Genomic DNA, 27,609 nt, shown 5'->3' with positions numbered 1-27,609 from the left:
CTAGTTTGGTGACGAAACATCTGAAAACGAACCTTCCAGCTCAGCGAGCAAACCTACATCCAGAACCTCAACCTGAGCTACAAATCTTCTCCAGAATCACAAACATCTTTCTGTTTAACATAATTCAGGGAGTCCATGAGTGAGCAGGGACATTCAAAACACTGGGAGTATTAGTAATCACAGGTTCGCTATGGCCCATCATACCTGCGCCGCCTCTCGGAGTACCTAGCGCCAATCTCCTTGAAGGTTCTATTTAAATCGTATTCCAATACCCCTCGTGAATACCTCAGCCTGAACCTGGCAATGCATTCCAGACTGAAGCCACTCCCTTTAATTCAATCATGGGATGTGGATGTTGTTATCTGGGCCAGCATTTATTGCCTAACCTTATTGTTTAACAGTCACCCACATTGCTGTGGGTCTGGAGTCACGTGAAAGCCCGGGTCGGAATGGCAGTTTCCTTCCCTCAAGGACATTGGGGAATCCCAAATTGGTTTCTTCCAACAATCAACATGGATTTATGGTCACCATTATTAAACCCTTAATTCCAGATGTTTGTTGAATTCAAATTCCACCATCTGCCGTGGCAGGGTTTGAACTGAGTCCCCCAGAACATTCCCTGGATTAACAATCCAGTAATAATACCACTGGGCCATCACCTCTCCATGATACTTCGTATGACATGGTGCCCAGAATCCTCTACAACATTCCAGCTGATGTCTAATTGATGTCTTGTGTAAGTTCAGCATAACCCTCTTGTTCTTATTCCCAGCACCATTAATACCAAAGCATACAGTACTGCATGCTTTATCATTAACTCATCACTTCCTATCCTGGAACTTTTACTGACTTATTCAAAAAATAAATGCTACTGCACCCCCTTTAAAAAGGTTCTGTATGCCAAAATGTATCACTTCACACTTCTCCACATTGAATTTCATCTCCCAGCTGACCACGCTCTCCACCAACTTGTTCTTTTCACAACTTACAATGCTCCCAAATTTTGCGTCCTCCCATAAACATTGGAATTATCCCCAAAAAACCTGGTGTTGTGTGATTTTTAACTTTGTACACCCCAGGAATATATGGGGTGATGAGGAATATATCTGAGTTCCTGAAGCTCCACCTCAGGCCACTAGGTGGAGCGCCAGAGCAGTTATTGCACTCCCACCAATGGCCGTCAGGTGGGGCAACGGTGCAGTCGCTGCAGTACCACCTCCGGCCCCTTGGTGGGGGCACCGGCACAGTTGGTGCAGTCCCGACTCCGGCCGCTTGTTGGGGGCACCGGCACAGTTGGTGCAGTCCCGACTCCGGCCGCTTGTTGGGGGCGCCGGGCTGCAACTACAGTCCCGATCCTGGCCGCTTGGTGGGGCGCCGGCGCAGTAACTGCAGTCCCGACTCCGGCCGCTTGGTGGGGTGCCGGCGCTGTAACTGCAGTCCCGACTCCGGCCGCTCGGTGGGGTGCCGGCGCTGTAACTGCAGTCCCGACTCCGGCCGCTCGGTGGGGCGCCGGCGCTGTAACTGCAGTCCCGACTCCGGCCGCTTGGTGGGGCGCCGGCGCTGTAACTGCAGTCCCGCCTCCGGCCGCCAGGTGGGGCGCCGGCGCTGCGCCTCAAACCCTGCGGCCGGTTTCTGAGGCCGGAGTCGGTTTTCAGTTTAATCCTTTCGCATAGGCCCAGGATTCTCTTCTATCCGTCTCCATCGGCCTGCGGATCGGTGCCAGTTTATCTTTGTTGTGCGAATTGTGCCGGATTAAACCCCGAGAACGAGCCAAGGTCGGTATTTCTGCCGTGAAAGATCTTTTCTTGGTTCAAATCCCGGGGCTTTCGGCCGCTTTGTTCCCGGTGGCATCCGGCCGCCATTTTCTCCCCGATCTCCCAGCGAGAGAAAAATAAACCTCCCCTCCCTCCTCCCAGCGCCCGCCTCCCCGACACCCGAACCCCCATCTCCCACCCCCCCATCCCCCACCCCCACCCCCCAAACTCACCTACCCACCCCCCTCTCCATCCCCCTCCCCCCGTCCACCCCCTTCCCCCCTGCACCCCCCTCCCCGTCCACCCCCCCTTTCTCCCCCCCGTGCACCCCCTCCCCCCACCGTGCACCCCCCTTCCCCCCACTCCCTTCCCCCCCATGCACCTCCCCCCTCCGCGCACCTCCCCCCTCCCCCCCCCCGTGCACCTCCCCCCCTCCCCCCCCGTGCACCCCACTCCCCCCCCCCCCACGTGCACCCCACCTCCCCCCCCCCCCCCGTGCACCCCACCTCCCCCCCAGCACCACCGTGCACCCCCCACCCCCACGGACTCCCTCTCCTCCCCCCCCCCCCCGTCCATTCCCTCCCTCCCTCCTTTGTGCACCCCCCGTCCACCCCCTCCATCCATCTCCCCCCCCACTCCCCCGTCCACCCTCCTTTTCCCTCCCACCCTACCAATGAATATCACCCCAGACACAGCTGCACCCCCCTCCCCGCCACAACACCCTCTACCTCCCACCTCCAATGATCCCCAACACCACCTTGTTCTCCCCCTCCCCCACTTCCCCAGACGTTCCCTCTCCCAGGTACCCACATCCTCTCTGGTAACCCTGCCTTCCCTTGCGACTTGGTCATTCCTCTGGTGTGGAGTCTGGATGTTTTGTGGAGTTGTAGGGAAGGGGTGATCGCTGTGTCTGTGTTGTTCACATTATGTACGATGCTGAATTTAAGAACTGCACTGAGAGGCAGTTAGGAAACATTTTGTATCCCTGCCTCTGTTCCCAAGTGTCAGTGGCAGATTAGGAAGACAGCGAGTTATTCTGTATTGTTGTTTGCAGCTGCAGTAATTTAACGTGACTCCTTCAGTTGTTGTTATGTCTCTGATAATGTCTGGCTTTTATTCTGTGCAGTTCACACCATCTTCCTCAGACTAAAAGGAAGCCCTGGTGCATCTGATCAGGTCATCAGTACTTGCTGATGGTGAAGGGAGAATCCAACTCTGAGTAAATCCTCTGCTTTTCAAGCATTGTCACTGGATTTCAGATAACTCTCACATAGTGAGAGCCTCTGTTAAAGGTCTCATCCAGAGGACAGCTCCTCTGACAGTGCAGCCCTCCCAGAGCATTGCCACCCTCGATTTTTGTTGTGAAATCCTTGCAGCACTGAAGTATTTGGTCACTGCATCAGAAATGAGATTTTTCAGATAATTTCCCAGTTTCTTCGGACTGTTCGTTGAGCTCAAATCCGTATTAGACGCCGTGAATTGCAAATATCTGAAGCTCTGACAGCGCTCTGGGAGTTAGGGCAGAGGCTGCAGGGTGGAGAGGGAAGCATATAAGGATTCCGGGCTGGATGAAAGACCTGGTGGCTTCCTGCCTTGCCGGCTGTGATGTTAATGAGCGAGTGAGCTGTGCGTGTCTGTGCACCTCTCTGTTTTGCAATTGAGGAACTTAGTGTTGAGGTACCTGTCTTCACTTTGAGCACGATTATGTGTCAAGCAAAAGTCTTCATTTGAGCAAATTAGACAATAGGGTTTAGGAGCAACTGATCCTGAGAGTAAGGTGTGACCTGTTTAGGCTGTTGTCATGGAAACAGGATGCTGTGTGCCATGCTGTGTGTCTGATTGCCCACTTGTTTCGAGTGAGCTTTAACACGAGGCTCTGACTGAGCCATAAAGAATCCTGCTGCACAGATTAGGGCCTCTGACCCTGGGGCCTCTGCTAGCTGTTTGAAGGAGAGTCCCACAAACATAACTTCATCCCTGTGTCTCTTCAAGGTTTTTCCTCTCCAACTATTTGCCCAGTTCTCAGATGAAAGTTACTGTTGAGCCTGCTTCCATCACTTTTTCAGGCTGTGATGCCTCCCCTGGTGTGTCGCCATCAAAACCTCTCATTCCTGATACTACCGGAGTAAAATCTCATCACTGTCTTCAATGCCTTGATTTTCTTTATGTAGTACACTGTCAGAATGAGATACTGGAGTCATAGAGTCATCCAGCACGGAAACAGACCCTTCTGTCCAACCATGATCCCAAACTAAACTAGTCCCACCTGCCTGCTCCTGGCCCATATCCCTCCCCTCCAAACCTTTATTATTCATGTACTTATCCAAATTATCCACCAGCACTTCACCGGAGGCTTACTGATGATCTTACCTAGCATGATGATGAAACGTCGGAAAACAAACCTGCCAGCTCTGTGAGCAAACTTACAAGCTGTCTTTGAAATGTTGTAACTGTACCTGCATCCACCACTTTGTCTGGAACTTCATTCCACACACACACCACTCTGTATTTTAAAAAAAAGAAAAATTGCCCCTCATGTCTTTTCTAAATCTTTCTCCTCTCACGTTAAAAAGACGCCCTCTCGTTTTGAAAACTCCTGCTTTGGTGGAAAGCCACCTGCCCACTCACGGTATCCATACCCCTCATCACTTTGTGAACCTCTGGGTTGAATTTATTGTCACATGTACTGAGGCACAGTGAAAGCTTTGTAAGGTCACCTTTCAACCTTCTCTGCCCCAGCGAAAAAAAATCCCAGCCTCTCCTTGTAACTCAAATTCTGTGGAGCTGAGGCCTAACTAGTGATGAGCTGTAATTTGTTCTGGCACCATGAGTGGTAGAAATTGTGCCACTTGTTGGATTTTGATTTTAATCAGAAGCTAAATTTCCTCCCTTACTCTTGAGTCTCAAGTCTAATGGTACTAAACACTGATACAGGAGGAGGATATTCAAGCCTTTTCTACTCTGCAGTGAGGTCATGGTTGCTCTGTACCTTTTCCCTATCTCCTTCCTTTGATTCCATTATCCTTAAATCCCTCTATCAAATAAAAGCCCTATCAGACTCCATACTGACATTTTCAATTGACCTCAGCAGTTTTTGTTTGGAGGGGGGGGTGAAAACAGGAGGATAGAGGGTTCCAGATTTCCCCTTTCCTTTGTGTGAAGAGCTGCCTGACCTGTCTTTTGACTTGGCTATAGTTTGTCTCCTCATATTTCTAAACTGGGGAGATTCCTGAACCAAGGAGCTCTATTTTGGGCATGCACCCAGGACTAGAATTGAATCCCCATGGGAATTGAAAGCATAAAGCTGATCCAATTAGGGTATTTATATCTTTATGAAGTTTCCACAAAATTGCCCTACCAGTTTTTATACTCAATACTTGTACTTATGAAGCCCAAGATCTTGTATGCTTTGCTGATCACTCATACATATCCAGCCAGCGTCAAATATCCATGCATATACCTTTATCCCTTCATATTCTTGACAACCTGTGCCAATAAGTCTATATTGCCTTTCCTTAACCCTTCTGCTAAAATCATCAACTTTCACTTCTCTGTGTTCAATTCCATCTGTCACTTGTCTGCCCATTCTGCTAAATGCTTGTAACATAGTGCTGTTAGATGGATTATCTAGAATGAACTCGTATCTGTACAACTCTATGACTCATTCTGGGATGAAGGTATTATATGAGGAAACGTTGAACAGATTAGGCTTGAATCCATTCAAAGTAGACGCGTGAGAGATAATCTCATTGAAATGTATAACACCTTGAGGGAGCTAGATCATCTGGATACCTGTAAGATGTTTCCTCTTGTGGGGAGATTGGAGCTGGGGAATATCATTCAGGACCAAGAGCTTTCTCTATTTAGACAGAAATACAAGTGTTTCTCTGAGGGTCATTATCTTCCTCAGACGTAGTGGAGGCTGGGTCTTTAAATTTATTCAAGGCTGAGTTAGAGTTTTGAAAAGCAGAGGAGTCAAGAGTTCTGCGTTGCAGACAGGAATTTGAAGATGAGTCTCCAACTATAGCTTATTGAATGGCCGAGCAAACTCAAGGGGCCATAGAGCTAGTTTCTGCTAAAGACCATGTTTCTCTGAATACTGTTGTGAATGGTTATTGGCCATTCACATTGTAGGGGGCTGCTTGATCCAGGTTTGCAGTGAAATGCTGGATTGTCCTTGAGGTCCATGTGTGGAGATGGTGGGGTGTCCAGGCTCAGAAAACCTTGTTGAGTGTAGACCTGTGTTTAAGGGATGTCCCAGCCTGGAGGCTGTTTGGTCAGATTGTTCCCCAGGTTAAGGTTAGTGATACTGGTGTCAGCCCAGAGGTTGCAGAATGTGTATTTTTGTCAAAACTTTCATTGTTCAAAGTATTTTCAGATTTCCAGAGTGGTTTGTATTTGGTAGGCTCTCAGGATCTTTGTGAATTTGGCAGTTCTGGCTTGACTTTGTTGCCTTTCAGTTATCATCTTGTGGTGGAAGAGAAGGTGAGAATGTTATCCAGTTTGGGAGCCGTTGACCTCTTACGTTGTGTTGAGAGCATTGTCTGAGCATTTAGTAGGGCTCCTATCTGCCCACAAGACAGTGGTATGACGAGGAGTTACTGAGGAGTTCATAAGTGCAAAGCAAGCAGTACGAAGAGCACATGCATTTGGGGAGTTTCTGAGTAACATTTCCTCTGGTCCTTTTCCATGTGTCCTCAGTGAGGCTTTGGTTCAAGGCAACTTCAAAGAGCTTGTGATGTGGTTCATTCTGGAATAGTTTTCTGCACATCGACTTTTTGAAGGATATTAATTGTACAGCTAAAGCAATGCAGGAGCTGTTCCACTGGTACCTTGCAGGGTGTACTGTGTGTTATTTTTAAACCTTTGCAACCTGAATTCGGAAGATTGGTTAATGTATTTTTTAAGAATCAGCTATCAATAGCAGTCAGCGTTAGACAGAAGAATCTTATGTAGAAATCTTTGTTTCCTTCTCACACTTTCTGCTCCCTGTTGATGATTCCTGGCTGAACACCGTCTTGAACGAGCTTGGTTCTGATTCAGGCCCTCATAGAGGTAACAGTAGTTTGAGAGTGTACTGGTGTTGTGCTTTTCCAAGCTACTTGCTGAATACCAGTGGATGCATTTCTAATTTTAAATCCAGCTGCAAACCAGGGCTTCAATAGTCAGAGACAGCACTGCACTGTGTGAGGTACCAACTATCAGGTGTATCCCCTCTATTGGTTTCCATGGACCTCTGAGACCCCAAAACCATCAGATTGCCCTGGTCAGTGCCCTTCTCTCAACCAGAATGACTGAAGCCTGATTGACTGGATAATTGTCTCAGTTGCTGTTTGTGGAATCTTGCTTTGCATCGATTGGCTGTCACATTTGTCTTCACAATAATAATCGCAACACTTCAAAGGAATTTGTTTACAGTAAACACTTTGACATGACCTCAAATGTGATGACATTTCTCTCCAATGGGAAGTCAGTAACCGTTTGCTTCAAAAAGCGGCACGGTGGCACAGTGGTTAGCACTGCTGCTTCCCAGCGCCAGGGACCTGGGTTCAATTCCCGCCTCGGGTGACTGTCTGTGTGGAGTTTGCGCATTCTCCCCCTGTCTGTTTGCGTTTCCTCCAAGTGCACTGGTTTCCTCCCACAGTCCAAAAATGTGCAGGTTAGGTGAATTGGCCACGCTAAATTGCCCAGGAGAAAGTGAGGACTGCAGATGCTGGAGATCAGAGCTGAAAAATGTGTTGCTGGAAAAGCGCAGCAGGTCAGGCAGCATCCAAGGAACAGGAGAATTGATTCCTGAAGAAGGGCTTATGCCTGAAATATTAATTCTCCTGCTCCTTGGATGCTGCCTGACCTGCTGCGCTTTTCCAGCAGCACATTTTTTTCAGCTCATGCTAAATTGCCCGTAGAGTTAGATGCAGGGGTGAATGTAGGGGAATGGGTCTGGGTGGGTGCGCTTCGGCGGGTCGGTGTGGACTTGTTGGGCCGAAGGGCCTGTTTCCACACTGTAAGTAATCTAATCTAAAACAAAAAGCCAAATTGCTCTGTCCCTATTAGATCCTGCAGACAAACCTTTTAATGGAAATAAATGATTGAACATCTTTATTTAATAACCAAAAACTTGAGAGATTGCAAGGTGAGCAGTTTTGTCAGTTATCCCACTATCTTGCCAACCTCGAAGTTGTCAATTATATTGACGAAATTCATAATTATCTCCAATGTTGTAACTCAGTTTTCAGCTGACTGAAGATAAGAATATTTGAGGGATAGGTTTGCAAACCTGAGTCTGAAGTCATGGTTTACTGGCAGCAGTGACCATTATGCTCCTATATGCTTTGAGACTTGGACATCCTACTGCAGGTACCTTAAGCAGCAAGATATCTGCAACCGACAGCAGTGCCTGCAGTAGATTGTTCAAATCCAGTGAAAAGAGAGGCAGTTCAACAGCAATGTCCTTTCTCAAAACAACTTGCTCGGTGTTAATCATCCAAAACCAGCTCCATGTTTTTGTGTGCTTAACATCGGACTTTCAAAACATGCAGGGAGCTCCCAGTATTGGAAAAGAACTGCTGTAAGGATGTCTTGAAAGCAAACCTGATGAAGCCAAGTCTCTGTATGGGTCATACATCCCCATTGACTGATGGGGAACCCTGATCTATGACAGACCAAAATAGTGAAGGTATAGTCAGGACAGCAGTGAAAGTGCTGAGTGACTTTATTAGTAATATGCAGAGGTGATGTTGAGACAACAGAGAAAGTGCATTAACCTCCTAACAACCCTTCTACCTGACCCTTTGAGTGCCACCTACTCTGATGTGGTGGAGTCTGAAAATCACTCTGGGCCTATCAGCTATTTCAGAATGCAACTGACTAGATTGGAAACAAACTGAAAATTGTGTTGCTGGAAAAGCACAGCAGGTCAGGCAGCATCAAAGGAGCAGGAGAATCGACGTTTCGGGCATAAACAAGTCACCCTCGATCCTTAGCAGCTGGCTAAGAAGAACCTTAAATTGACTATGTAATTTCTTCCATAAAGGCAAGCACTGTTTCCCTTTCTGAGAATCACTGTAATGTGACATTTCATCAGGGTAATGTCGCACCTTTTGTTGGATGCCCATAACTGAATGCACTGCTGCTGATCTTTGCTCTAAGATTTCTTTGCCTGTGTTAATCCTGACCTGAGCGGGGAGGATGCTGTTTGGATCATGGTTATCAATTTGAGGAACTGACTATGGTTTGATGGACACATGTTAATTATGGTCAATCTTCTGTCAAGTCAATCTTGTCCCAGACTTTATTAACCACCTTTAATAATCTTTATTAATCCTGGCATTAAGTTCAGTGCTTACTGTATAAAATAATTGTGTTACTGAGATAATTGAATCCTAGTGGTAAGATTTCAGTTTCTCGACGATTGCTGGCTAAAAATCAATTCCTATAAACCAGTGATGTTGCAGCCTGGCCCAGGTCCCAATATACACAGAATCCTGAACTTTTGAGTCTGCCCCGTAAATGTTTGATGGAAGAAAACAGTAAAATTCCTCATTGTCACATTATAATCTGAATGGTCCCTATTGGTCCTATCATCCAAGACATACCTTTTACTGTGAATGTGCTTGCAATTTCTCCTCTCAAGCAGCCTTACATTTTTATGGAAAACTTTGTGTTTATAGTTTCATTGATTAGTTTTTGTGATAAAGCTTTATTAAAACATGCAAGCAATTTTCCTCGTACACTCGCTATGTACTGCTTTAATACTGTTTGCAGCAGGTTCAACTGTACATGAGTTTGAGAGATCATTTGTGAAAGTTATTTGTTACTGTTATCACTGAAGAATCTTCAGACAATGAAGTCCTGTGGTAACAAAATTAAACTCTTTACATACTAAAGGGCTGCCATAGAATGAATTGGGCTAGTAGTATTACAGACTCTGCTTGGGAAACAAAACACTAAGTCTTGCTAAGTCTTGAATTATAATTTGCAGGCCTTGGAATGCAAAGGCCTTAGTCTCTTTTTCGTTTGCACTGCATTTCTGTTTCCTATCCCAAAAGTTAGACCTTGCTGGGATCCAGTTCCATAGCCATACGATGACAGTGGGTGGCAGTGAGCTGAATGGCGAGTTTTGTTTTAATCACCGTGATCAGATATAACAGGTGGGACTTGAAGCTGGGCCTTCTGGTTCAGAGGTAGGGACATTACCACTTAAACACACGCCAGTAGCAGCAATCAGTGGCTGACCATCAGCTGCAGTTGCCCATGCCATGTTAGTCATAGAGATCTAGTCTCTTGTTTTTAAAAAATATTTGCTTTTGTGATGTAGGTTGTGTATGTGTAATGAGTTGCTGTAAATAAATGTGTAGAAATGAGGCTCTGTTTTTATTCTTCAATCTCTGGATCCAAATACCGAGATCTGTTGAATTCACTTTCACAATTTGTTGTGGAAAGGTTTGCGTTCTGTCCCTTTGGTTTGCTAATCCAGTGCTGCCATCACGAGGATATCAAATGTAAGTATCTGATCGTCAGCAGGAACACTACAGTACCTGCTACAATCCATTGTACATACGGTATTCGATATTTAAACTAGTAAAACTGTGAGAGAAGCAATTGGGTTTATTGCAACATAGGAAACATGATCAGAAGGAGATCATTCAGCCCCTCAGACTTTCTATCTCATTCTAGATCACGGCTGATCAAGTATCTCAACATTACATTCCCATGCTAACCATACATTCCTTGATGTCATTAGAAACTAGAAACCCACCAGTCTCTGCCTTGAATGAATTTACTGATCTTCCACAGATCTTGTGGCAGAGAATTGCGATGACTTACTGCCCTCCTGCTCAACCCTTACTTATTCCAGGTTGAGAATATAAGGGAGATTTTGTTCTGGAAAAGTATGTGAACCTTGAACTCAGCAGCAGTTAACCACATCCGCATTTGATAGAACAATCGACTCCAAGAGGACTGAAGGATGCTGATCCCCTTAGACCCATTGTGCCTCATTCATGTACTAGATCTGCCTCCAGCTGAGGGTCGTGGCATATATTGCATCAATATAAGCCTACATTGGAGGGATAAGCAAAGTGAGACAGTATTTTACTGAACACTTGCGTGTTATGATTGTTCTGTTTATGTTGGCAAAGGTTTTAATAGAGGTGTGTCAGGAGATCCCTAGGGCATTCAGTAAATGATATAGTCTGCTGGCAGTGAAAGGTTACTTGAAAGGCATCCGAAAGGATTTTCTAGTCTGCTTCCTGATTTGCTTTCCTTTTGTGTAATTCCTGTCTGCTCTTCAGGATCAGTAATCCAAAAATCTTTTATGCTTAATTATCATGAGACAACCACAAAAAACAGCAAGGAGCAGCTAGTCCAAGACTGTGCACTCTGGAAGGGCTATAAACTCAAGAATCTGGAAAAATGCAGCCAGCTGTTATTTTATGGCTAATAACAGCCCTGATTACCCCATTCTTCAGTTTGATGTGCTTATTTCCAACATGCAGCTTTTGTCAGGTGCAGCACTGTACCCTTCAGTGATCCAGGCATGGACTCCAGCAAAGGGAATTATTGTGTCCTACTGTCCACGAGTTTCTGCTGCTCTAGGAGCCCTTGGATTGTGTTCACTGTTGTCATTTCTTTTAGGGAACAGCAAATGGGTTTACTGTGTTGAGATTAAAATTGGGGAATGAAGTTTGTTTTGGAATAATGTTTGTGTGTTTTATTCCTCAGTGAGCGGCACGCTCTCAGCGGTGCTGAAAACAACCACCATACTCGATGACATTCCAGCGCAATGTCAGATCGTTTGGGGCAAACTACCAAGGGGAAGGATGGCAAATCGAAGTACTCCTCTCTCAGTCTGTTCGATAAATACAAAGGAAAGTCATTAGAAACCCAAAAGCATTCAGGAGGTATGTAACAAGGAGGAAACTCAACCAGTGTTTACTGGGATCTGTCTACTTTTGATTTCTGATGACAACAAGCTATGCTAGGTTCTGTGGCTGTCACTCGCAAACTCTGTGACCACTATCCAAAGCATTGCTGCTGAGACCTATCCTGTCTTCAGTTACATTGTGACGATGTACATTCTGTTCACCATATGCTCTGTCTCCCTAGTTGCTCAGTCTTGATCAAAATTTTGCTCTCTTTCTCACCCTCAAACACTCCATTTGCTCCGATGAGTTCTTGATTTTCTTTGTATTTCCCTATATAGATTGTGCATTTTTAATGATCTTACAGCACATTCAAATTCTAAACACTGCATTGAAGCCCAGGAATCCCAGGGCTGCTGAAATGTTCAAACTATCTTTTAACTGAAGTTTCCTCATCACAATTGAATCTTGCATTGAGCCATTTAAACATAAAACTTTGCAAGTTTTATGGTTGTTCTTGAGGATAATTATTTTTACATCTGTGATTGGAGTTACAATAAGTTCAGCTAAGATCTTGTACTGTTAAAAGAGTTCTGTGGGGTGTAGTATAACACTCTACTTGTGTTGCAACTATAGTGTCACCACAAAGGAGATATGCAGTTGCTACCTGGATCATTCTTCACTGTATATTCAGAAAATATTTTTTGGTCATTCTTCATGTATTAAGTGCAGATAGTTGCACTTTGTCCTGTTGTTCAGTAGTGACTCTTGAACATTCTCTAATGTGTTGCAGTTGTCCCTCGACATGGCTTGCAGAGTCTTGGCAAAGTGGCTGCTGCCCGGCGCATGCCCCCGCCTGCCAACCTTCCCAGCTTAAAGGCTGAGAACAAAGGAAACGACCCAAACGTGACCATTGTACCAAAAGACGGAACAGGATGGGCAAGCAAACAGGAGCAGCAGGACCAAAAGAAGTAAGATTGTCTTGTTGCAGATTTGGTTTTGAGCCTGGTCTGTTTTGTTCTTATTCTCCCTGGTGGTGATAGAAGTCGTCTTTGAAATATTAGTTATGGTGGGTGCTCAGCTAACACGAAGTGAGAAAAATCGAACAATTGAGAGGAGAACTGCCAAGCCGCCAGCATGTAAAGACTGTCTGAAAAATAACTCTCTGAAAGCTACCTTTATTGATCAGTAACCTGTGAAACAGAATTCCCAAGAAGAAGAATAAAGAAGGCAGGAATACAGAGAAGAACTAGAAGCTGCCTAGTTTTGAGAGAATTTTTGTTTTGAAAATTTTTATTGGGAGTTTATCGGACTAGCATTATAAAAGGGAAGGTAAAAGGTAGATTAGAGGAAGGAGTTGTAAATTGTTGTTAGTTAATTATTGTCTGTTATGCTTTAAGAAGTAAAGTTGTTAATTTTTACTTTAATTAGTTCTTGACCTTTCAAATTTTCACAGATTACTGCACGGGATAAATCTTTTCTGTGCTGCTGGTTTTAAATTAGCAGAAGGGTTTACCCCGTGTCGTAATGGTTTGGGTCCGTGATTTGAACTGTTTTAGACAGATTTGAGGGGATGAAAAATCCCAACAGATTTAAACACTTGCAGGTCCTGGATATTTAAATAAAACAAAGGTGAGGCAATTTGCTTACTTTCGGTGACTTGTGGTTGATTAAGTTAAAAGTGGGATAAATTACTCTTAAAATTGCTGAAGAGGTTCTGTGGTTTGAAGATGGTTTTCAGATTTGCTAAAAAGGTTTAGAAGGAAAGAAAAAGGCTATACTTTTAGAATTAGCAAAGAAGTTAGATTTGGGTTTTACCAAGGACAAAAGTAAAGCTAAAATTGTAAGGGAATTACTCAAACACTTAGGTGTGTCCGAGAAACAGACAAGTGCAGTAGAGGTAGATAAACTTAAATTACAATTGGGGAAAATGGAGTTAGAAGATAAACAGAGAGAGAGGAAAAGAGAGAGAGAAGGTTCTTGGCTGAGCAAAGAGAAAGAAGAAAAGGAGAGAGAGAGGAAGAAGAGTGAAAATTCTTACCTGAGCAAAAAGACAGAATTTGAATGTGAGAACTTGCGACTTAGTCAGCAAAGTTGAGTTAACAGGATGGAGACTAAAAGAGAAAGTAGTTATAGATGTCAATATGTCCAAAGTCTGCCACATATTTTATGAGAAAGATGTTGAAGCCTTCTTTATTTCATTTGAAAAATTGGCTAGGCAGATGGAATGGTCCAAAGATTTATGGTTAATGCTAGTTCAGACGAAACTGTAGGTAGAGCTAGTGAGGTACTGTCAGGTGAGGTGGCAAGAGATTATGAAGAGGTTGAAAAGGCTATTTTAAGTGCTTATGAGTTTGTACCAGAAGCATATAGACAGCGTTTGAGAAACACAGAGGAAGAACGAGGTCAGACTTATGTTGAGTTTGAAAGAATTGACCATAGTCGTTTTGATTGATGTGTGTGTGCTTTGAAAATAGATGGGACATTTGACGTTCTAAGAGAGATTATTCTGCTGGAGGAGTTTAAAAACTCACTTCCAGAGGTAAGAATTCACACGGAGGAACAGAAAGTCCAGGAAGTGACAAGGGCAGCAGAAAGAGATTTATAAAATCATGAGGGGCATGGATAGGATAAATAGACAAAGTCTTTTCCCTGAGATGGGGGAGTCCAGAACTAGAGGGCATAGATTTAGGGTGAGAGGGGAAAGATATAAAAGAGATTTAAGGGGCAACTTTTTCATGAAGAGAGTGGTATGTGTGTGGAATGAGCTGCATCGGCATGGTCAAGCTGGACTGAAGGGTCCGTTTCCGGGCTGTACATCTCTACAATTGAATGACTCTGGGCTGGATTCTTGTTTAAATTGCTCAATGCTGGGGATGGTACAGCATGACAGTGTGACAATAGCAATTCCCTTTCAAGGATTATTAAAGCAACTACAGTGTTGATTGAGAGCCAGTCAATCTCTTTGGACTTTGTATTTAACTAAGTTTCTCCCCCAGTAGGGAGTTGGTTTTTGTACAGGGAATGGTTTCAGTAGGGAAAGGTGGAACCTGGTGCTAGTGCTGAACAGTAAAATCCTTGTAAATCTCTGGAAGCTTGTCTGCTATATACTTTGTCATATAGATGTGGTCTGTTGACAAGCTTTGGGATAGGGAGTACCATTATGCCATAACTGTCAGATTAGTAGTCAGCGAAGAAGGTTACCTCAGATTACAACAGGATCTTGATCAGATGGGCCATTGGCTGAGAAGTAGCAGATGGAGTTTAATTCAGATAAATGTGAGGCGCTACATTTTGGGAAAGCAAATCTTAGTAGGACTTATACACTTAATGGCAAGGTCCTAGGGAGTGTTGCTGAACAAAGAGACCTTGGAGTGCAGGTTCATGGCTCCTTGAAAATGGAGTCACAGGTAAATAGGATAGTGAAGAAGGCGTTTGGTATGTTTTCCTTTGTTGGTCAGAGACTGAACACAAGTTGGGAGGTCATGTTGCGGCTGCACAGGAAATTGGTTAGGCCACTTTTGGAGTATTGCATGCAGTTCTGGTCTCCTTCCTATCAGAAAGGTGTTGTGAAACTTGAAAAGGTTCAGAAAAGATTTACAAGGCTGTTGCCAGGGTTGGAGGATTTGAGCTATAGGGAGAGGTTGAATAGGCTAGGGCTGTTTTCCCTGGGGTGTTGGAGGCTGAGGGGTGACCTTATAGAGGTTTATAAAATTATGAGGGGCATGGATAGGATAAATAGACAACTTGGGGTAGGGGAATTCAGAACTAGAGGGCATAGGTTTAGGGTGAGAGGGGGAAGATATAGAAGAGACCTAAGGGCAACCTTTTCACGCAGAGAGTGGTGCGTGTATGGAATGAGCTGCCAGAGGAAGTGGTGGAGGCTGGTACAATTGCAACATTTAAAAGGCATCTGGATGAGGAGACGAATAGGAAGAGTTTGGAGGGATATGGGCCAGGTACTGGCAGGCATGGTTCAATTGGATTGGAATATCTGGTCGGCATGGACGAGTTAGACAGAAGAATCTATTTCTGTGCTGTACACCTCTATGACCTGTCTCTGCCATTGTAGTGAGTAGCATTTTTCTCCCTGCTTTAATAGGGAACTCGAATGGTAAGTGGTACCCTAGATTACCTCTATAATACTAACACTAATTGACGGAGGGAAGGCAGAGTTAAGTAACTAACCCTGTCCCCATCCCTGCCAATTTGCTATTGGGACCTGCAGGTTAGGAGAGGATGGTATGCCTCTGGTTAACTGCAGCATAGTCTGTTATGTCTCGGTTGGAGCAGATCCAATTTTGACCAATTTTATTTCAATCTCCCTACTTGCTGAAATACTAATTTTTCCTTCAAAATAGTTTCTTCAGAAGCTGGTAACGTTCCTGTCAGCGTTCCTCTGCCACTGCAGCGTTTTTAAAATTTTCTTGGCCATTAGCCACTGGGGGCATCTGCTGTACATCATTTGACATTACATTGTTCCTAGACCTTTAATTATAGCCACAGTATTCATATCAGCAACCAGATTACCACGGCTGTATGTTAGAAACCAGATTATTGGGACTTGTGCCGAATGAACCTCTATGTTGAATGGGATTTAGAACCTGAGGTTCTGATAGGCTCTAATGTCTTGGAGCTGAAAATGTGTTGCTGGTTAAAGTGCAGCAGGTTAGGCAGCATCCAAGGAACAGGAAATTTGACGTTTCGGGCATAAGCCCTTCATCAGGAATTGAAATGTCTGAATTTCCTGCTCCTTGGATGTTGCCTGACCTGCTGCGTTTTTCCAGCAACACATTTTCAGCTCTGGTCTCCAGCGCCTGCAGACCTCACTTTCTCCTCTAATGTCTTGGATACAGGATTGTGAATTGTCTTCAGAAAGTGAATGTGCAAGTGATTGGTGGATGAGACTGGATGTGAATTGAGATATGAGCAGCAGAGTTACACATGAGCTCAAGTTTGTGGATGTTGGAAGATGGGAAGCTGGCCATGTGGGATTGGGATAGTCAAATCTGTCAGTATCTAAGGCAAGCTGAATATAAAGTAAACTATTGACAGTTCTTTTAAATGGAGCTACAATTTAATTCTTTTTCTGCAAGTCACACCTTGTCAGTGGTTTGGTTAAATCATTGATTTGTCAAATTTCAAAACTCACCGTTTTCTATGTTCTGTACAACTCGGACTTTGGGAGAAGGGTACTGTTTACTTTCATTGGTGTTGACTTTTATAACTTCTAACCAGAGCCTGGCCTGGTGGGTTTTCCTGACCATGTGCCATTATGTTTTGCAGTACCGCTGTGTCAGTAGTACAGCAGCCAGAGTCGCCATCGCAGCCGGTTTCGCAGACATCTGCCTGCAGTGCGCCAAAGCCGGTACCAGTCCACGAGGTAAGATACAAGCATTTGGCAAGTCTTTCAGCTGTGACGGGCAAGGGGTTATTGTGATCTGTGAAATGGCAACATTGAGCTGATCAAAATTGATTTCTTCTGTTTCACTTCAGTGCAGAATTGTATCTTAATATTAAGAATTTTAAATTGTGCGTTCAAATCAATTGGATGGAGAATTGATGTAAAGGATGTAAATTGCTTCCAGACACAATAAATAACAGCGATAAAAGAAGTGTTGCATTCGGCATTACCGTACTGTTCCACCTGGATTAACATGTGGAATCACTTCACTGGTGGTGGATGTTAGTGATTCAGGATCAAGAATGGTAGTAGGTGTGTGCTTGGAGCAGATTGTTGCCTGGGATATAATGGGCTTTCTTCCTCTGAAAATTAACAGAACACAAATTCAGCACAAGGTGGAGCAAAGTCATGGGCACAATTGAAGGCAAAGCCAGTAGGACCAGGAGGTGAGTTAATTGTCTTCCAGCATATTTTGGTAACCTAATCACTCTGTGTACAATTTTATGAATCTGCTCAAAATAGTGTGTTGCAGTATTAATACATTGTAGGCTTTGGTGATCTGTATTCATCTTATTCTACACATAAGGCTCAGTACTTTTAACCACAGGCATCCCCCTGTGAAGACCCTTTACAACGGATTTGTAGCAGACAATTCAGATTGAGTGAATGCCAAAGACACTAGATACCATCCTTAGAACTAATAGCAAGCCCACCATTTATTACTGCAGTCTCTGCAGACCCATGTTCTCAAAATTGACTGTTCCCAATCTTTACATCTGTACTAGGCTATTACTCTGTGCTTGGTGCTGATTCTACCTTATGCCTTCCTAGAATACAGTCAGGCTTAACTTTAATATTTCTTTCCGATGGGTCTTGATGTCAGCCAAATATTAAAACATACGAGGAAAAAAACAGGAAAGTGAGGTTCTAGTCAAAAGCACTAAAGGAGTAATAGTATTTTCTTAAAACAACCTCCTGTATTGAAATATTTGCTAACGCTGTGTAGGCTTACAACTTATACAGAACTCAGGCCCTTGCTCCTTTCCCACGCTGAGGCCCCAGTATTGGCAGGAGGAGAATGGGAGTGGAGGGGATTGTTTGAGGGGTGGGCGCAGTAAAACAAATTTACCTTTTCCTCTACGTCCGGAAGACCTGAGGAGCACGTTCAATACAGTATTAGGTTTCCATTGCCATCGGAACATTTTAATTGCCGTCCTGCTTCCTGGAAGGCTGTTGGTTGTTTACCCTCTGATCTGCTTCTGTCAAACCCAAAAATGAGCTGAGTGCCAACTGGTTTGAGATTTTTAAAATAATTAATGAAGCAGTCTGACATGTTTTGATGCTTACTATTACTTCCCAGGTCTTTTGACCATCACCCACCCTCACTGATTTAACTTTTTCCCTGACCACGAGGGAGTTTATAAATGTCATTCTCTGAAAGTCTTACAAGGTTTAATCCTACCCATCTCTGCTGTCTCCTCAGTCCTATTATTCCAATTCATGTCTCCTGGGCTCCTTATTCTCTCTTCCTTCCCAATGGTGGCAGTAAAAGCATACACTGGCTGTGTGACGTCTTAAATAAATCTTGTGTTTGATTGTTAGTGACTTTTCATTGTCATTATTTGCCTCAGGCGGAAGAGGATCAAACAAGCAGTTACCATTCTCTCAAGAGGAATTTCCAACATTGAAAGCAGCTGGAGACCAGGAAAAGGCTGGAAAAGAAAAGGACATCACAGATCAGTCATATGGGCCAGGACCAAGCCTCCGCCCACAGAGTAAGGCTCACAGTTATATGCAGGATCTGACATTCCTGGTGGTTCTCATTTTTTGGAGTACTTGTGGTGTGTCTAGAAAGGTTGTACAAGTTCCAAGCTATAACAGAGAAAATTTCACATCTGATGCCAAAGGGTAAAGGAATACTGCTTTCAGTTTCTAAGATGAGTTTCTACGTGATGACATGCTGCTTTGTTTACTAAAATCCACTTGGTGAGCCCTGAACTTCAGGAATCTAGCCAATTGAGACATAGTTCCATTTTTGATACTAATATTTTTAAAAGCTCTAAAACAATCATCATGTATGTCTAAAAGAATCTAACAACTGATAATCACCAGTTCAAAAAGGCTATGGATCTTACACTAACCTCTTGTTGATTTAGAAAGATGTGCAATTTTGGATATTTCCAAACAAGTAGCCCTGTTGTTTCCTCCTCAGTGATATCGTTTATTGTAATACAGATCTAGTTCTTTGCAGAACAAATAAATTCAATCTGAACAATTTAAAACTGATTTAAAAAACTCTGCATGAAAAACTCTTGCTAAAAATGTTTTATCAGCTGGCCTTGTGGTAGGAGGAAACTAATTCCTTTTGGTGCTGGTGCGTAAATGAGACATGTTGACCCATGGCATGTGTTTTCTTCCTTAATTTAGAACTGGTTGTGGAATTAGAGCTAGGGTAACGATAATCACATATTTTAACTTGATTGGTGAAGGAAATCTGGTCACATCGAGATCAGTATATCTCTCAAATGCAATAATGGGAAGTATCATGTCAGAAATTCCTCTTTTATGGAATGCCATTTAAAAGGTGATGTAACTTGTCAGTCCTTCTAATCAACTTGTTCAGAGGTGTTACTGCACATTTCTGCAACAAGACTTGATTCTGGGCTTTCTGGTTCAGAGGCAGGGACACTACCAATATACCACAAGAACTCTTAAAAAGATAGAAGATTGCAACTGATCAGTAGTTGATTTAAAGCATCGACATGGGCTGGATGGGTGGATTCACCTAATATGTTGTAGATATCTTTCTAATCTGTTCTGAGATATTGTTGCACCCTTTGGGAGAGCTGGGACTTGAACCTGGGCCTCTAGGATCAGAAGTAAGGCTGCTGCCACTTTACTGTCAGAGCCCCCATTGTGAAACTTGTAGATATTTTCTAATTAACCTTTTCAGATATGGTAGAACACCCCACTGAAGTAAGTGGGACCTTATGTAAGCCTCCTGGCCCAGAGATGGGGTCACTGTCAGTTCACCATAACAACCTTAATGAGAGTGAGTTCCTGTTTAGTTAACAGCAAAGCAGTTTACATGGACCTGCAAGTTTTGGAGACTTACAATTTAGATATCTCCTAATCAACCCGTTCAGAATTGTATTGAAACACTTCTGGAGCAGGTGGGACTTGACTCCAACCTTCCATCCCAAAGGTAGGGACACAACCACTCTACCACAAGTCCCCCCTAATAAGCACCTTATGCTCGATAAGGTCCGGTTGCAATTAGCTGGTCCATTAGGTTGTATTGGATCTTAAGACTGTAGTTACTGGAACATGTCTGGTGGCACTTGTTTGGAGGCTCTACTTGATCTATGCTCATCTCCGTACCAGTCTACAATTGAGCAGTTGTATTTTGCTTGCAGATGTAGCCATTTGGAGGGAGGGCGGTGGGCGAAACCTGAACCCCACGGCAACACCGACTCCGCCACCTGCACCACTGCCAGAGGTGGAAACCAAAGGCTCAGACCAAGAAGATCCAGTGCACACACCAGTGTCATCAAGTGACCCAAAGGAGCCTTCGCTGCGCCCCGCAACTCCATTAAGGAGGGGACTGGGAATACCTCTGCAGGCTGGGACTCACCAGTTCCCTGCCACCTACCGTGATATGTTGCCTACATTTGTAAGTTAATTGCAGAGCCAGTAAATTGTTGTGATATTGTCCATGGCATTCAGTTCATAAGTTTATAAATACAGCTACAATGAAATTGAGAGTGACGTTTCAGAAACTTGTTCCATGCTGCCAGTTCACAACCAAAGCCTGCAGCGAAAGCTGACAGTTAGCGTAACTGACGTTGAATGGGAGGTGTTGACATAGTAGTAACCAAGCTCAGGTCACAGAGACCAAATGTTATTTATAACACTATTTACCTTTGATATCAATATAAGGGTGCTTGAGAGTTACAAGTTAGCCAGGAGAAAGTTAACTTCGAGAGAGCTAAGAAGAGCCAGGAGGGGCCATGAGGTGTTGTTGGTGAATAGGATCAAGGAAAACCCTAAGGCCTTCAATAGGTATTTCAGGAATAAAAGAATGACTAGAGGAAGATTACGGCCAATCAAGCATAGTATTGGGAAGTTGGGGGTGCATGGAGTCACAGGACTTAGAGGAAGCACGAAATAAATACTTTTCATCAGTATTCACACTAGAAGACGACAATTGGTTGAGGAGAAGGTACGTGAGGAGAAGGTGTTAGCAATTCTGGAAAGTGTAAAAATAGATAAGTTCCCTAGGCTGGATGGGATTTATCCCAGGATTCTTGGGAAGCCAAGGAAGAGATCGCAGAGTCTTTGGCTTTGATCTTTATGTTGTCATTGTCTACAGGAATAGTGCCAGAAGACTGGAGGATAGCAAATGTTGTTCCCTTGTTCAAGAAGGGGAGTAGAGACAACCCTAGTAATTATAGACCAGTGAACTTTACTTCGGTTGTGGGTAAAGTGTTATGGAAAGGGTTATAAGAGATAGGATTTATTATCATCTAGAGAGGAATAAGTTGATTATGAATAGCCAACACAGTTTTGTGAAGGGTAGATCGTGCCTTTATTAAGTTCTTTCAGAAGGTGATCAAACAGGGTAAAACATTTGATGTGGTGTATATGATTTCAGTAAGGTATTTGATAAGGTTCCCCAATGGTAGGCTATTGCAGAAAATATGGAGGCGTGGGATTGAGGGTGATTTAGCGGTTTGGATCAGAAATTGGCCAGCTGAAAGAAGCAGAGGGTGGTGGTTGATGGGAAATATTCGTCACTAGTTCAGTTACTAGTGGGGTACCGTAAGGATCTGTTTTGGTTCCACTGTTGTTTGCCATTTTTATAAATGACCTAGATGAGGGCATAGAAGGATGGGTTAGTAAATTTGTGGATGACACTAAGATCGGTACAGTTGTGGATAGTCACGAAGGATGCCGTTGGTTACAGAGACGTAGATAAGCTGCAGAGCTGGGCTGAGAGGTGTCAAATGGAGTTTAATGCGGAAAAGCGTGAGGCGATTCACTTTGGAAGGAGTAACAGGAATGCAGAGCTAATGGTAAGATTCTTGATAGTATGGATGTGATGAGAGGTCTCTGTGTCCAGGTACATAGATCCTTGAAAATTACCACCCAGGTTGATAGTGTTAAGAAGGTATAGATGGTGTGTTAGCTTTTATTAGTAGAGGGATTGAGTTTCGGAACCATGAGATCATGCTGCAGCTGTACAAAATTCTGGTGCGGACACATTTGGAGTATTGCGTAACGTTCTGATCACTGCATTTTAGGAACGATGTGGATGCTTTGGAAAGGGTTCAGAGGAGATTTAATAGGATGTTGCCTCATCTGGAGGGAAGGTCTTACGAGGAATGGCTTAGGGATTTGAGGCTGTTTTTGTTAGGGAGAAGAAAGTTGAGAGGCGATCTAATTGAGACATATAAGATAATCAGAGGGTTAGGTAGGTTGGACAGTGAGAGCCTTTTTCCTCATGATGATGGCTAGCACAAGGGGACATAGCTTTAAATTGAGGCGTGTTAAATAGAGGTAGTTTCTTTACTCAGAGTGCAGTAGGAACACACTACCTGTAACAGTAGTAGTCTAGCCAAAGAGATAGGAGGAAATAAAATTGTCATTAAATAGGCATATGGACGAGAATGGAATAGTGTAGATTAGATGGCTTCAGACTGGTTCCACAGGTTGGCGCAATTTTGAGGGCTGATGGGTCTGCACTGCGCTGTAATGTTCTATAAAGAAGGCTGTGTTCTCTTTGCTTTCAGAAATAGCGAACTGTACCAGCCACATTAGAGATGGTGAAAGATCATACACACTGAAAATGTGCTACTGGAAAAGTGCAGCAGGTCAGGCAGCATCCAAGGAGCAGGAGATTCGACGTTTCGGGCATGAGCTCTTCTTCAGGAATGTTTTCCAGCATCTGCAGTCCTCACTTTCTTCTAGAAGATTTTAATTCACTGCGAATCCTCTTGCAAGGATGTCTTCCTTGAAGAAGCTCTCTTCCTCCCTCTTGGATGTTGCCTGACCTGCTGCGCTTTTCCAGCAACGCATTTTCAGCTCTGATCTCCAGCATCTGCAGTCCTCACTTTCTCCTGAAAGATCATACAGACAGTATCAGTGATACCAAGCATAAAGCAGCAATGACTCAATGTTTTTATCAACTTAATTTTGTACATGGCAGGTAAACTACATTCAAGAATGAGGGAGAACGTACTATGGGTAGCTTAATGTTAATACCACCCCCTTAAGTGCAAGCAAATGTGATAGTTGTCATTCCTGTCGAATAAAAGAAAGGTTGTGATCAGAAATAACAAAACAATTAGCTGCTATCTTCTCTGGCCTCCTTGCCAATTCTGTAGGTGCAGTGCAATATGGAATTTTGAAGGCTTTATTTAAGTTGTACAGTTTGCCAGATGAATTATTCCTCTCTAGTCATCTGTTGACACAGTGATTAGCTGACATCTCCTCTACTTTGCCAGAGCCATTCTAAATTGCATCAATCTTGACCATTTTACCTTGAAAGGTGCAGTGTTTAGATAAACAATGGAATGAGAACTGTGGCCTGAAGCCAAAGAGATAGGACGAAGTAAAATTGTGCTGGTTCCAGATTCTGAGAGAACATAATAAGGAAGGTTCCCATGTGGCAAATGATCAAGTCTGACACACTGACATTCTCTTGCATGTGTGGCCTTCCCTTCAGTGCTGAACAAGCAGATATGTGAAGGTTAACTACAGTTAGGGATAACAAAAGATCAGAACCTGATTAACATACCCTAAGTGAGGTAAGTCTACAAAGTAATTTCTATTACCTGAGCAGCGTGAGTTTATTAGATTACTATTGTTGATGCCTGGTGAGCAGTATTTTAGTTTGAGATACAGAACTGCTTTATTCCTGTTATTAGGATTTCAGCAACATAAAATAAAGTTGTACATATTTTTGGGTTGTTTCACTAGAACTTTGCAGCAATTATAGCTCTGTCCTTCCAAATTTGCATCATCGCCAGACAGCATTTTGAGCCAGCAATAGCATAGCTGTAGGTCTTGTCAGATGGAAGAAATATGGAAAGGTTAATGATAGCTAGCTGGTGAAACAACATAGCATTAGAGTGTATTAGTGCTAACTTGTTAAAGAAACCTAGTGAGGACAAGTTGTTTGTGTTTCTGTAGCTTGTGCTTTGTGATGTCAGAGACAGTAACAGTTGTTTTCATGTAAATGTTTTGCAGCTGATGCATTCAATTCCAAAACTGCTGTAGGTAGTTGCTCAGTAGTCTGCCATGCCACAAACACACTTGGGGAGAGGATTGAGAAAAACACAAAAATCTAACTCTCCCAACCTGTTCTTCAGTCCCTTTCTCCAGAATTCAGCCTCATTTGTCTTGAAACCGTTCGTACTGCCCTGTCAGCATATTTCCAATAGTATAGTTCACAGCAGTCTTGTCTTGAGAGGAATATCTGTGCTGATCTGTTCTCTCTATCAGTGTGGCTGACTGTGTTTCTTCGTCTTCAAAAATAGGAAAATGTACCAGTCACAAAAGCTTAATACATTCAGCAGGGATGGAGAAAGATCATTTTGTCATATAAACATAAAACAGCAGTGGCCCCGTGATTTTTCCCACTTTCCTTTGTATATCGCAGATATATTGCATTCTGAAAATGAGGAAGATCATGTTAATGCCACCTTCTTAAATGCTAATAAATGTGATAGTTAACATTCCTGTCCAATATAGAAAGGATTGTGATTAGAAATAACATAAAACTTGGTACACGTTGCACTCCTATTTCTGTCTTGTGTTCTTTTCATAATCTTGATGGTCTACTTAGACCATTTGCCAAAAAAACAAGCTGAAATTTTATTAAAGCTCACTCTGCCTTCACTGGAATGTCACCAGGTGAGAAGAGGGATTGTACACTCTTGAGTGTGGGAGTAATGATGGAATAGGCAATATCATTCACTCATGGGGGTGAAGGCTGTATTATTCAGTCTCAGTGGCTGGAGGAGCAGTTCAATCTTGGTTGGTGAAGGGGTTATTATTCACTCTCTGGGTGAAGGGTGCGAACATTGTCTTTATCATTCACAAGGTCTGTTTTCACCAGTTAATCACCACCGAATCAATGTCTGAAATGGATTTTTCTCCCCCTGCAGATGTGCTCACCACAATCGCGGGGTCCTCAGCCGACTCCAGTCTTTGGTCCACAAGGGTCCTTACAGTATCCGTTCCAACCACCTGAGCCAATTAGGTAAGAAGGATGTTAACAATCAGTGTGCAAATTAGTTAACTGGTCAGCTCAGTTGGCTGGGCTGTTGGCTTGCGACATAATGTGATCCCAGCTGCATGGGTGCAGTTCCCGCACTGGCTGAGGTTATCATGAAAGACTCTTCTCCTGAACTTCTCCCCTTGCCTAAGTTGTAGTGACGCTGATGAGTGAACAGTCCTATGGTCCTGTGGGGCTATGGTGACTTTACCTTGTATATTTATTATGGATAGAACCTATGTCTTCGTTAGATCATTGACAACTGAATCAAATTTGATAATTTATTTTAACCATGATTTGTATCGAGAGATTCATCTTACATATTGGTGACTTGCACGGCATTCTGACTGGAACCTAAATCCCGTGGTACAAGCAGGATGCTTGTTTTGATCCAAGTATGTTTTTGTGTAAAGCTTACAGTGCAAGGTTGTGTCATCGCCTGACTTGAATTTCATATTTGCTTTTCTGTTGCCTTACCAAAGGCTGTTCCCCCATACTGTTCACTGTGATCTTGTAAGTTTGAGTCCTGGCATTCTTAATGCTTCAACGATTGATTCCCAATGTGGATATCCACAGGTATCCCCGCGGAGTGGCTCGTCCTAATCGCCCAGCAAGGCCCACACGGCGACCAGGTGAGCTGACAGATCGACCTGCCATTGTCAATCCGGATGATCTCAAAGAGCTGGATCAGCTGGACATTGAAACAGAAGATGGATGGGCAGGTGAGAGCGGAACTCAAAGTGCAGATTTCATGGAACTTTAACCAAGTGTTGATGATGCGTATCTGTGTTTGTGGTAGTTAATTTATAGGAAATAATTGATTTCCTGCGTGACTTGATTTGCAATGCATTTCCACTTAATGTTCTCATACGACTAGGGAATGATAAGCACCACAGTGCATGCACCAGTGTCCTGAAAATCTGTAGAGGTATATAGTAGAGAGTCGGATGGCTGCACATGGAATTAAAGCTGTCTGTTCTGTTTAAATTGTACATGTCTGAAGTAGCAGCTTCTAACAACCTAGCTGTTTTTCTCCTGCATTTTTTGTTGGATGTAACCATTGCTCAAAAAGCCAACATTTATTACCCATCTAAATTGGCCTTTAATTGTATGGCTTACCAGGCCATTTCAAGGGGCAGTAAAGAGTTGGTCATTGCAGGTAGGTCCAGTACAGTAAGAATGGCAGAGTTTTGTTCATTCGTGAGATATGGGCTTCACTGGTTGGTCTAGCATTTAATGCCCATGCCTAGTTGCCTTGAAAAGGTGGTTCCTTCTTGAGCTGCAGCAGTCCTTATGGAGTAGATACACCAACAATCCTGTTGGGGGTAAGTTCCAGGAAGTTGATTCAGCAACATTGAAAGGTTGGTGATTATATTTCCAAGTCGGGACAGAAGGTTGCTTGGAGAGGACGTTATATTTGGTAGCGTTCCCACGTATCTACTGTCCTTAGCCTTCGAAATGGTAGTGGTTTGGAAGGTACCGTCTAAGCATCCTTGAGTTGATGCAGTGCATCTTGTAGATAGTGCACACTGCTGCTTTTGTGTAAGTGGTGGAGGGAGTTAATGTAGTGCCAGTCAAGCAGCCTGTTTTGCCTTTGATTATGTCAGACTTCTTGAGTGTTGCTGGAGCTGAACACATTCAGGCAAGTAGGGGATGTTCCATTATACTCCAACTTGTGCCTTATAGATGGTGGACAGACTGTGGGGAGTCAGGAAGTGAGTCACTTGCTGCAGGATTCTTAGTCTCTGACTGCTCTTGTAGCGACTGTATTTATATGGCAAGACCTGTTGAGTTTTTGATCAGTGGTAACCCCAGGATGTTGATACTGGGGAATTCAGTGTTAGATGTATGCTCTACCAGCTCACTTTATGCTTATAATCTGTGGTGCAATAATTCTGACGTGTTTTAAAAAGCACTTCTATTTTGTTGTGATGCATTGAGAAGGTTTAAATTGGAACAGCGCAGTCTGGGTTCCTAGTCCCATCTTGAATCATTTTGTTTATTTTTTTATTTAGGTGAACACGAGGAGGTAGATTACTCAGAAAAGCTGAAATTCAGTGATGATGAAGATGAAGAAATGTCAAGAGAGCGAAAAGAGAAATGGTTTGTATTTAATTTAGATTACAGTTGCAGATGGAAACCTTGAGCATTTTTACAATTTTATAAACAATTGAATAAAATCTCTTTTTCTGTTACGTAGACTTGCTTTCTGTAGCATCTGTCATGACCTCTTAACATTCCAAAGCACTTTACAGTCAGTGAAATGTAGCTTTGTCTCCATTCCCATTAAACTGTTGACTGACCCTT

General features: G+C 43.4%; 1 protein-coding gene across 8 annotated transcripts in view; it reads left to right on the top strand.

The window, feature by feature from the left end:
* Nucleotides 1-1,602: 1,602 nt before the first annotated feature.
* The window catches only part of prrc2b (proline-rich coiled-coil 2B), an 84,660-nt gene continuing 58,653 nt past the window's right edge, over nt 1,603-27,609 (top strand). For 6 of the 8 annotated variants that reach the window (XR_009645827.1, XM_060841573.1, XM_060841571.1 and 3 more), the window contains exons 1-10: nt 1,604-1,775; nt 11,478-11,656; nt 12,411-12,588; nt 16,904-17,000; nt 17,398-17,467; nt 18,653-18,796; nt 20,438-20,694; nt 25,193-25,287; nt 25,879-26,024; nt 27,318-27,405. Coding sequence is in view for 7 of the 8 variants with exons in the window: in XM_060841573.1 (XP_060697556.1) it covers nt 11,539-11,656; nt 12,411-12,588; nt 16,904-17,000; nt 17,398-17,467; nt 18,653-18,796; nt 20,438-20,694; nt 25,193-25,287; nt 25,879-26,024; nt 27,318-27,405 (1,193 nt within the window). In the remaining variant the exon portion in view is untranslated. Of the gene's footprint in view, nt 1,776-11,477; nt 11,657-12,410; nt 12,589-16,903; nt 17,001-17,397; nt 17,468-18,652; nt 18,797-20,437; nt 20,695-25,192; nt 25,288-25,878; nt 26,025-27,317; nt 27,406-27,609 lie in introns of all 8 variants that reach the window. The other 2 variants (XM_060841574.1, XM_060841575.1) reach the window with 1 other exon arrangement.

The sequence above is a fragment of the Hemiscyllium ocellatum genome, chromosome 21 (assembly GCF_020745735.1).
Source record: "Hemiscyllium ocellatum isolate sHemOce1 chromosome 21, sHemOce1.pat.X.cur, whole genome shotgun sequence".
Classification (NCBI taxonomy): domain Eukaryota; kingdom Metazoa; phylum Chordata; class Chondrichthyes; order Orectolobiformes; family Hemiscylliidae; genus Hemiscyllium; species Hemiscyllium ocellatum.
The sequence above is the reverse complement of the archived record's forward strand: the minus strand, read 5'-3'. Positions and strand labels throughout refer to the sequence as shown.